This window comes from Wasmannia auropunctata, unplaced genomic scaffold, assembly GCF_000956235.1.
Source record: "Wasmannia auropunctata unplaced genomic scaffold, wasmannia.A_1.0 LD335988.1, whole genome shotgun sequence".
Lineage (NCBI taxonomy): Eukaryota > Metazoa > Arthropoda > Insecta > Hymenoptera > Formicidae > Wasmannia > Wasmannia auropunctata.
In genome coordinates, this window is record NW_012026902.1 from 1,081,065 (window position 1) to 1,092,732 (window position 11,668).

General features: G+C 38.2%; 2 protein-coding genes across 2 annotated transcripts in view; both read right to left on the reverse strand.

Moving 5' to 3' along the window:
- Nucleotides 1-202: 202 nt before the first annotated feature.
- Nucleotides 203-9,191, reverse strand: LOC105454154 (sodium-coupled monocarboxylate transporter 1-like). Its single transcript, XM_011696562.1, has 14 exons — nt 7,678-9,191; nt 4,740-4,932; nt 4,198-4,357; nt 4,050-4,115; nt 3,923-3,974; nt 3,785-3,852; nt 2,685-2,839; nt 2,463-2,603; nt 2,033-2,257; nt 1,438-1,621; nt 1,261-1,347; nt 1,004-1,167; nt 766-924; nt 203-692 (listed from the first exon to the last, which is right to left on the reverse strand). Exons 2-14 carry the CDS (start codon nt 4,925-4,927, stop codon nt 563-565), a joined length of 1,779 nt encoding a protein of 592 aa, XP_011694864.1. The 5' UTR covers nt 4,928-4,932; nt 7,678-9,191; the 3' UTR covers nt 203-562.
- A 41-nt stretch (nt 9,192-9,232) lies between these two features.
- LOC105454155 (manganese-transporting ATPase 13A1) overlaps nt 9,233-11,668 on the reverse strand; it is a 6,620-nt gene continuing 4,184 nt past the window's right edge. Inside the window, exons 14-18 of the mRNA XM_011696563.1 lie at nt 11,400-11,663; nt 10,988-11,324; nt 10,772-10,925; nt 10,539-10,682; nt 9,233-10,426 (exon numbers count right to left, since the gene is read on the reverse strand). Of these exons, the coding sequence (XP_011694865.1) occupies nt 10,319-10,426; nt 10,539-10,682; nt 10,772-10,925; nt 10,988-11,324; nt 11,400-11,663 (1,007 nt within the window). The 3' untranslated portion in view covers nt 9,233-10,318. The remainder of the gene's footprint in view (nt 10,427-10,538; nt 10,683-10,771; nt 10,926-10,987; nt 11,325-11,399; nt 11,664-11,668) is intronic.

An 11,668-nucleotide genomic window follows, 5' to 3' on the forward strand; every position in this document is an offset into this window, starting at 1 on the left:
TACATTTCCCGAAGATAATATTTACATTTAATCGACCATATAATGATTGAAAAAAAAACAAAAAACAATTATCTTTTGCAAACTTTATCAACGAACCAAGATAAAATTCGACAGAAATCAAAATGACGAATAATCGCAATAATAAGCATTTTATTATTTCTATAAAAAATATATATATAATAATTTGCATTATCTATATATTATTATGATATATATGGCATATGTTGTACATATGTTGTAGTATGTACTGACATATCAAAAATATATAATTTTATATTTTCTCTTTTACACATTTGACTCCAAGTACATTGAATTGGTATCTAATGTAAAACATTCATTAGATTCAGTTAGTTCGATTATTCAAAATTGAAACGTAATTTTGATAATCGGAGGTACATTATATATATATATATATATAATATATTATGTTTCGTAAATGCATACTTTGAAAAAGCGGTAAAATTCCCTAGGTATAAAATGCCTACAAAAAGAATTTAAATATCTCGTAATGCGTATTTATCTATCGATTGATCACAATATGTTTGCGAATGTTTGTTCTGTTCTATAGAATGTCAGGTTGCGATTTTCGGCGAACAATCGATAATAAATTCGCCGATACTTGTAGATCGGTTGATACCGGTCGTCCACACGATTCATCCACCTCTCTTGGATATTTTGGTCGTGGTAACCACCTGTAAATCAAAAGTGACGTTTCTTTTGTTGTAATAAAAATTATAGTAAAAGTTTTCTAAACGAGTCGTTTACCTGTGAATCACTGGAGAGAGCAAACTTTTGTCGATCGACGAAGGATCTCGCGCTCCTGTCACCCAGGTGACAATTCCACCTACCACAAGTACGACTAGCGTGCCAATAGGGGCAACCCAGTGGTAGGACAACCGATACAATGGGAAGACGTCATCTTCGCTGTACAACACGCGCGAGTTAATCAGAATGATATTGATACGAGAAAAATTTGATGTGTTAATTTAAATAAAGTACTCACTTGGGCCATTCGAATTGTTTTAAAAAATGTTGGCTGACATTTCCCGCGCACTGTGGAACTGGTAATTTCTTTGGCACCACGAGACCAGAACCAATAGCCGCATTAGCACCAAAACTGACCCATCCGGACATTATGAATCCTGCAATGGCACCAACGAAGGCACCCTGCACAAAAACAGATACACACGAAACAGTAGAGTTTTGTTCGAAAAATATAATTTATCCGTCCGAGAGAGTCGATCAGATTTTGTTTAATACCTTAGAATTTGTCCACGGAAACAGAATTCCCAGAGTAAATACGCCAAAGGAAGTTCCGGCAGCGATGGCGGCCAAACTACCCGTTACCTGAATCGCGATAATAAAAATTACGACAGCATATTTTGAAGTATTAAGATAGATTGCGATGGAATAACAACATAAAATCTAGATACTCACAGCTAAAACCCCTCCTAGTTTCTCGATCAAAAAAAGCAAACATAGCGCCAACAAACCGAACAGGATGATAAGGGTTTTCACGAAAATCGTGGAACAGCGATCGTTGGGCTTCATTTTAAAGCAACCTTTAACAAAGTCCTCCAGAATCACAACGGAAGTCGAGTTGAAGCCTACTGATAATGAACTACGGAAGAGAGGAAAAGAATTTCAATTTTCTCTTGCGACCAACAACAGATCAACAATTAAACGAGCACCAACAATTGTAATTTTCTCATTCGGCCAAATGGCTCACGTCAAATGGAATAACAAATAAGTGAGCTTTTTGTTTATTTTTTATTTCATGTTTATATTATAAAAACAGAAAAATTTGGTAAAAATAATAAATAATTTTATTTATTTGCTGTCGATTTTTGACGCGTAAAAATTGCCCGTTTTATTTTATTAATTTTATTAAACAAAATTTATTTTGAGACGAATTGCTGTTATAAATCTCGTTATTCGAAATTTGTTGATTTATTTAAGCAATATTATTATATTTGGCGAAGGTATCTCAACAAATGATTATTATATCTTAATTTAATTTGATTTTTAATACCTGAGCGCCGCGCCAAAAATTCCGGAAATAAAAAGGCCAGGTATCCCATGCAAATGATGGGCAACCTCCATGACATAAGCCGGCAACAATTGATCGTCGGCCGTAATTAAGCCGGAAGCTCTTGGATCGCATTTCGGTGGCGACCACCAAGCGAGAAGGACTAGTCCGCACCAACAGCATATTGAAATAAACACCATTATGCTGACAGTAAATATCGCAATGGATCTGCAATCGAGATGTGTAAAGATTCGCAACATTAACTACATCAATATAGAATATTAACTATATTAATATACAAATATGTGAACAATACACACACACACACACACACACACACACACACACACAAAAGCGCGCGTATATATAATAATCTTATAACATAAAATTAACATGATTAAAAGTTATCAATCAAATCGGTGTACTCACTTACAATTGAGATATCTTTGTGCTTTTTAACGATATGTATCGTTGCACCATAGTTTGATTGACAGCGATATACGCGGTACTGTACAACCAAGAACCAATCAGTACTGTCCAAACGGTGTGTCTCGTATAAGGCGATGGATCGAAGCTGTACAATGCAAGAGAATACGAGAGAATATTTAAGTATGTTTACGCAAGATAGTCTCGATCACATTCTTTGAATTCTTACTTGAAAAATTCGATGCGATTGGCATCGGTGGCCCTATTCCAAATTTCAGACACTCCTCCCATTTGATAGGTCCCTAGAGCGGCAACTGAAATAACCGCCGCTATCATCACGCCGACTTGTAACGCATCTGTCCAAACCACTGCTCGAATACCGCCCTAATAAGCATTAAAAAACAAGAGTTTATTGTGAAATAATGTCGTATTTATAAGTAGGCGAAGACACTCTCTCGAATTTCTCGGAACAATTTTATTTGATCTGCATGTACGTATATCCACACGTTTAATCACTCTATCTTGTCTTGTAACAACAAGAGTCGAAGCAAGTTAGGAATTTGATCATTTGATTCGGATGATTATGCATGCGATAATGATTTTCTTTAACTCCCGATAAAAAGAGATATTTTCGCGACGACGTTAGCCATTTCTGAAGAATGCGATAGCGGCGATATGCTTTTTCGAGGGTTTGCAATTGCATAACAGTCCACGAGCAGGCTCGCGCGTGCGCAAGCGACGTATAATAAACAAATTTGTAAAGAGCCACTCAACCACGATAAATTCTCATTAATACGAGATCCAACAAATTGCTCGGATAATTACAGGCGCGCGATCCCGCGATTAATCACTTCAGCGCCGGCTTTGTGATCCGCTGCTACGATAACATCCGCTCGACGTTCTCCGCGCCATTGTTTCCCCGCGCTATTGTCGGGCTTTCAGTTTCCGTCCATAAACATTTCCAGTACTAAGGCTCTCGCGTGAGATTCTTCGCGGCATTGTCCACTGAAAATTGTTTCCTACGGTAGACCGTGTCCGAGGAACTCCAGCCATCCCGCGAGAATTTGGCGAACGAGCCTCCCTCGGAAAATTAGTTTAGGCTTCCGTTTCCTCGACCACTACGACCGTTTTCACCCCCCCCCCCCGCGTATACCGTTCTTGTTAACATTCAAGTGCATATGACAATTGTACGATCTTTCAAGTAATCTCGAGCAATCTTTTTTCACCTTCATTTACGAAACAGATGAGACAGAAGAGGATAATTAATTCGTTGAACAAAATTAATAAAAAAATAAAAATAAAATTAGGTGATACAAAGTCGCAACTTACCAAAACGGTATAGAAAACACATACGACGCATACAATGCCTCCGATCAAATGTATATTGATGCCGCTCACTGTAATGGATCAACGAAAATCTTAATGAAAGTATAAGTAGGTTAAAGTGCGCAATACGGCTATAAATACCTTGGTTTAGCGCTAACGCGGGGACATAGACAACGATCGATTGGTAAAGAACCTGAAATCAACACGGTTATACACTCGACTTTCCGAAATAGTCGAAATGAAAGCATCAGGTCGGATGTAGACTTACCACGTCAAAAACAAAAATTGAAGAAATCAGAATCCGCACGGCTCGACCGAATCGAATTTCCAAATACTGAAAGGAGAGAATATTTATGGTGAAAATTGTGCCTCATTAGTAGAGGCACATCAAGCGGAATTAAATGAAAGGAACGAACCTCGTAAACGGAGTTAAGTTGTAGGGTAGTGAAGACAGGAAGGTACACCGTGGCGACTACGATGCCGGAGAAAAGAATCGAGATGATCGTGATCCAATATTGCGTGCCAAAGTTGTAGATCTCCGCCGGTGTGCCCAAAATCGTCACGCCTGATATGAAGCTACAGTTACGATCGGAATTGATTAAATATTCTGCATGACTATTCAATCGAGAACCCGAATCAAACGGCAAACGTCAATAAGCTACAAGTCAATTTTTACGTAACGTTAATCTAGAATTGACATAAGCATATATTGCTCATATACGCGAATATTAAAAGAAGCCTTCATTCTGAATCGAGATAAAGGATTTGCGAGGCCGAGCGAAAAGGAATTTCTTAACGGTTACAGTTCCCGACGTTAATGAATTCCTTAATTCTCCTGTTACGTTTCGGAACACGTTTTAAGTCCTCCGCGTTCTCCCCCGCCGTTTTTCATCCATTCCTTATTTCCTTTTCTTCTTTTAATAGTCTTAAATCCTGTAGAATGGCGAGCCGAGCTTACCTGGCGACGAGGGAAGCGGACACGGGAAAGAGTCCTAAGCTCCTTCCTCCAAGCAGGTAGTCCTCTGTGTTCGACTTTTGCGCTCGTCTGAAGTGCCATAAGCCGGCTGCGGCAGACACGAGGAGCATAAGTGCAAACACCAGCCAATCGATCCAATGGAAGTATCCTCTTTCCGGTACAGCTACCATCTTTACTGAAATCAAAGAGCTCAATCTATCCAATGCATTCGAAATGATGCATTATGCCTGACTAAATTTTTCAACACGTGTACATCGCGATATATATGAACTGCAACTCCACTGCGAGTATTCGTGGCGTATCTTAATCACAGTCAATGCATTAATTTATGACGTATATACATGTTTTAGCATTTTATCTTTTTTTTATAAGCAAGAATTTTTACATTTTAATATCTTAATTTTTTCCGTAAGTAGTCTTTCTGTTAATCAAATACTATAAATACTGTTATTAATTTTACTTATTAAGTACCGAGGTACATTTCGTAATAAATTATCATTTTGCGCTGTGCGCGACTTAACTATTAATTTAATGAATGTCAATTGTGAGTGTCACGTTACAATGACAGATATAGAATCGGCGGTACGCATGAAACTTAATTAGCAACCTTGTTGGTCGCAACGACTGCTTGCAACGACTGAGGTTTTCGCAATAATCATGTCGATACTATTTCGACATCAATATATATACCAACGAAAAAAAAAACTATTCCGACCACTTTTCTTTTAGATTCGCATCGAATCACGCTTCGTATCTCTTTTAGATCAGCGTCAAAATTGTGAGTCATATATATCTCGGGTTACAAAGCCGACGCACCGATATTTTTAATTCGCTAGTTCTACAGCAAGGACTATCGACTGGCCCGTCGCCAGAAATATTACGTCCAGTTTTTATTGGCCTTGCGTCATGTAACGCGTCTGCTGTCTATAGCGTCTATCTCAATGTGTGCATTAATTAAGTATAATGTGTAATAATAAAAATGTATCAAGGATGTTTGTCGTCAATTGATCACAAAGGATCTCGCGACCATGTATTGTTAATGCACGCTATCGTTAACGTTTTCCTGCTAGAGAAGCCACTGACCTATGACTTCTTCGCACGTGATAGTAATTTGGTCTCGTTAACGTCGAATGACAATCGCGGTAGTGTTTCTCGCTGTTCTACAGCTTTCGCGATACCCTGAAATCTCGTATTTCTATTTCACCCTAACGAGCGAAGTGAAGTACGATTACAATAGATAACCGTCTAATGAGAGGAAGAAACTAATCAAAGGGATTTTACATCACGATTGAAAAGAATCGATTGAAAATTAGGGACTAAAAAATACAAAATAAATTGCTACATAATGATACATTTCTATGTTATATTTATGATTTTTTTTCTTATTTTTACATTATATATCGCGTTTTGTTGATAATCCCATGAAATTATCATGGAAAAACTAGAGTATACTTGACGGTATATTTCTCCAAAGTCGCATGGAATCCTGAGTTCAAAGTTCTGTTATTTTCCGATCAATCGCCAGGGTCAATTGCCGAGTCGCGAGCGTTAACAAGCGGAAAGTAGTCCGTTGGTGAACCAATCGTGATACCACGTCGGTTTTCATTACCGGTCTCAGTGGAATTTACAATGCTAATTAATATTCGAATTAGCAAGGCCGTTCGATTCTATGGTCGGAAATTTTTCATAAACTATACCTGCGGATTCATTTAAATTGCGAAATTCCAATTGTTATACTTTCGCGAAATTAGATAAAATATATGACAACTCGTGAACGTGACGGTTTAGATCGAAAAATCTTTGGTGAGGAAATACGATTGTACTGCGCGTTATCGTTTTATGTAAAGTCCAACAAGTCGTGTCTATCAACGTCAAGATAATAGAATTCGATAATGGTCAATAGACAGAGCCGTAAACAAAGAGATTTTAGTTCAGAATTTGTATCAAGGATTCCATATCAAATTTGGAATTTTCAATTCCGTTTTATAAGATCGATAAGCCTTTTTGCTTCATGATTATATACTTTTAATACGCGCCAGACGAGTATAATTAATCGCATCGGCAGTGGATAATCAGCGTTTACCGACCATTACGACCGCGCACGAGGCAGTCGTCGACGGATGATACACGCCTACCGTTATATTAAGTCATACCTTATATTTTTGTTACACCTAGTCACGATTCGCATGGGCATTCGCGAAAATGTCCCGCAGCAAACTCTCGAGGAATGTTAAGTATATAATTAAAATAAAATAGCGATGCACGGACGATGCTTAATCGGCGATCGGTAAGAGCTGTGTAAAATGTAAAAACATCTGTTTACTCTTTCGCTTTCACGACGGACTTTCCTTTTCAAATTTCTCTCGTTCAAGCTGTCTTCTTTTGCGCAAACACAAATTAATGATTTTTGCGAATTAAAGGAGGAAAACTCTTTTGCCTTCGGCGAAAACCACGTGTTCGGAGAACGGAGCAGATTATATAGCTGTCTGTCTTGGATGCGCGTACACTCAAAAGCACGTCACGTAATGAGCAGCGTGTCTAAAATTCAATCGTCCTATTTTTACCGAAGAATTTTCAAGGAGACTATATTCGTTCTCGCAGCGCGTCTCACAAACTATATTGTAACAATCTGGATCTAATTCGCGCGCAGGTTGAGAGAATGGCTGACAAAAACACATATATCTGAATCGCACATCGAACCGGTTTGGTAGGAAGAGGAAAATTAAACCTACATTAACATTCAGCGCTAAATGCCGTACACGGACACTGAAAGAATCCCGAAAAAAAAAAAACGATCTTGTGTTCTTTCCTTAATTTTCTTTCTTCATCTTAATAAAAGAAACATTTTATTCGTTTAAATTGAAAGCAAATATTTTATCCGATTTCTTTTTCAGAATACTTAAAATTATTGATGACTAACCTTGGAGCGAAAATTAAAACTCGGAGTTATTTCATTCCAGTCCAATTCTAGATTTCTGTTGTACCGGGTACAGGCGCACCGCGCACTGCTATGTGGCGGTGCTTTTGAAAGCAGCGTTTTCCTTCGAAACAGCAAACAACAAAGAATGTTGAAGTCCAACAATATCAATGTCTTTTCTGTCCTTATATTTTTTCGTTATCTCTCTCTCTCGCTTTCTCTGTTGTTCTTCCGTTCAAGTTCCAGATCCTTTTTCATTGATCATTTGAGAATCACGTCGTCAGTGTAATTTTCTGTAGACCTCCGTTGTCTCGTCAGACGAATAGGAGCAATAAGGGTGTCGCAGGAATGCGAAAATATTTCGAACTATATTCTCTGAAAATTTGCCGACTGAATATCCAATCTCACGCGATAGATTCCAGTCGGGAACCTTTGACCGTTCGATTCCTCACGAGACACATGGCGCGAGGTTTCACCGCGCGATGACGCCAAAAGTAAACGTTCCCAGTATGCCCCAACGACGGTGACATATGCTCTCTATCGCTTCTCGTCTTTCAAGTACGCGTGGACATCGTCGACTGGTTATCGTGCACGGATGGAGGCGGCGAGGTGGAACACACCGACACACGTCCGTAAGCGACGACCGCGATCGACTGAGTGTGGCTCGACAGCGTTGAGACTTGAGCGTGTAGCAGCGACTATATGATTACATCGCGAGACACAAATCGCGCGTGCTAAAAAAAGGCGCCATTGACAGTAATACGACCGAGGCGCGGCACGATTTAAGCGTTATCGATCAAGAGACTAACTGAGGGACCTTTGCTCTCGTAGTTACGAGTCCCTAAGACTCCTTTCTGCTCTCCACAGCCATGTTAGGTCTCTGTGACGTCACAATGATGAGAGAAATCAATTGAATTCTTTTTTTTCTACATTTTATACATTAAAATGATTAAAACATAAATTAATTTTATGTGTATACCGTGCAATAATATAGAGCCGTCAATCGCTGAATTTTCTCTTTTTATTCTATATTAATAAGTGCTTTGTATAATATTCAATATTTGCGCGTACCAATGTAGAAAAGTTAATTACAGTTGGTGAAATATTAAATAGTTATTTATTAAGCTATAAATCCCGAAATGAAAATCTTCGACATCTTCGAAGATATTCGAAGACTATCGAATCTGCGCGGCGGAAATAAATTTATTTCGCGATGTGTATCGCGAAAAAAAATTTTTCGTTATATTAGTTCAAAATGATTGCATCTACGAAATTGGAACTGTAAGGATTATTTCGCAATTGAGCAGTTTTGAATGCTCAAACGCGAATCTGTCGACCCTAGAATCAAAAATGATAACCCCGGTGAATATGGCGAATGATCGTAAATAATTCTCTCCTTGCAACATCAATATAACTTTTCCCTGCGGCAAATCTCTTCAGCATTTAAACACAAATCGAATAAACTACATCAATCAAGTTGATTTCTTTTCGCGTTTTCTAAATTTTAACTATAATGCGTGTTATGTTAATATATCAATTGGAAAAACGATTTCAATAATTATATTGAATGAACATTTTTTTTATTAGTTTTATAAATGTACAATAATACAACTATGCCTTAATTCGATTTATGATGCGAATAAACGAAATTTACACTTTCATTTTATTTCTCCGCAGATCTCTTGACAGATCATGAAAATGAAATATGAGATTAAATTACACATCGCTAACGAAATCTGAGAAGTAAATATTCGCATAAATATGCTTAATTCGAACAAATGTGCGAGATCCTAACAATATCGCAACATGTAAAATGTGATGGAATGTGGAATGTAATTGAAGTATAAAACTACATACGTAAAATCGTAATTCGATATCGCATTAGAAAGTCATTCGCGTAAACATTTCACGTTTCGTTTGTTTCAATGACAAACGAGTTACAACCCCGTGAGTGTTCTGTGCGCGTCTGTATATAAAATATATCTACAATATATAAATTTATATAAATCTATATATAAACTCATATGTCTATGTAATATATCTGTGTTCAGAACTTGCGCCAAGTGCGAGTATTCCACTGTGAAAAAAATTAGAATCGTTTATCTACAAGTTATGTACACGTGTACGCGTGTCCTTCCTCGAGCGATCAATATTTGTTATTATGTTAATGAAATGTTAAAAATGTCCACGAAATTTTGTTATATGCATCATCAATAAATATATACAGGCAATACTGATTTGATTATCGAGACAATTATCGACAATGATGACTATCGAACATTGTCAATATTTTTCATCGACAATTAACAAATGATCGCCAGAACGCTGTTTCTTGTTCCACGGAGAAAAAGTTGACAGCATAGAGTGAGCAATTAGGCGAGTGGATGATTGTATGCACATATTTATATTTTCACATTACATTTCCATACACAACAAACGAATAGAGAAAACGAAAAAAAAAAGAAAAGGGAAAACTTATCGACGTAAAATGCGCTTGGAGACAAATAATACATGTGTATTCACAGGTACATTATCGATTCTTAAATATAAAAAATTGTCAGCTCTTAACGTGGAACAAGATCAGTAACAAAAGTTACATAGAAAAATCTTTGATACAGTCTGTAATTGATAAAAGATAATTTCATCACAGTTTGTGTTGTCTTCCTTCGCCAAAGAGCCACAGGCAAGCTCTGTCGACTATAAACGCGAAGGTAAAATCCATGACTAGTATTTGAACCAGCGTCGTACGGAACTGCAACACGCAATGGTACATTAGTAATATATGTGACAAAGAGATTCAACGGGAGAGAATGAATAGATAGCATTAAGCTTAGTCATATATACGCGCATTACGTAAAACTTACTTGGACTGGAAAGTCTACAAGCTCGAAATGCGCCGCCAAATCCGGCAAGATTCCACAAGCCAGTAATAGAATAACGACATAATTGCACACGAGACTCATTAAAACAGCTTTGTTTTGTATCAAACTTTCCATATATGGATGGCCCTGTCAGAGCGTGACATAATTAGCATTTATTTATTGTATAACGATATAACATTACCAGCTAGATAACAGAATGTAAATTGACAACTTACTCGATAATTTATAGCAAAAGTAGAAACCTGAAGAAACAGCGTGATTATGTACACAGTACTGTTAATTAAATTTGCCTCAAAGGGTTCTTCCTCGCTGCTATCATCTGTTCCCACTTCTTTGGAAGTGTTCAGGATGGCTGCCAATTTATCGTCCCTGTAAAAGAGGTAATTTAAAGAGCGCGGTCGAGTGATTCAATTCTAACTGACACAACTTACTTTGGAGACAAAATGGTAGCTTCTTTCACCAAGTAAACAAGGCAGGAGAAATGTACGGCAAACTGCAATAATACAGTTGCGATGGTGTACAAATTGAAGATATTTGGCAGCGGTCTTTGCTGCGACAGAGTTTTCAGCGGTTTCGATCGTGAGATAAAGAGGAAACACGCCGCTAGAACGACACCCTGGAAAGTCGCCTGCGCGTCGCTGAATTTGATCCCGTCCAGGTAGAGCACCGACTGGCTGTACGCGAGTATCAGTGCGTTCAGCGCCAGTATTTTGAACATCTGTAGAGTGGTGACCAGAGTGCAGCGTCCCTGCTTGATCACGTGACATACTGCAAGTAGACGAGAACACTTGTATTTTCGAGTCAACAACAAATCAATTTGATCGATGTCCAAATGATTCTTACTGCATTGAATGGACGACATTTTGCTGGTGAAGGGGGCCGCGATGGAAGCGTCACCGAGTTTCACGATCACGGACTGCTCCTGCACCTCGTTGTCAATCTCTTTCAAGATCTTCTGCAGCTTCGCACGAGTGTTCACCGGTTCTCGGATTCTCGAATTGTTTCTTGGCCCGTTGTTTATGGGCGGCATCAAAGCATCATTTCTCGGATCCTCTAGGCGCTTATCAGTAATTATCTTCTCGGGCGGACTGGACAAAATTGCGACACCTACG

Coding starts and splice junctions, on each gene's coding strand:
- LOC105454154 (XM_011696562.1), bottom strand. CDS start 4,927: ATGGTAGCTGTACCGGAAAGAGGATACTTCCATTGGATCGATTGGCTG. Junction 3,975..4,049: donor CAATTTTTGTTTTTGACGTG/GTAAGTCTACAT, acceptor TGTTGATTTCAG/GTTCTTTACCAATCGATCGT. Junction 1,348..1,437: donor AACTAGGAGGGGTTTTAGCT/GTGAGTATCTAG, acceptor ATCGCGATTCAG/GTAACGGGTAGTTTGGCCGC.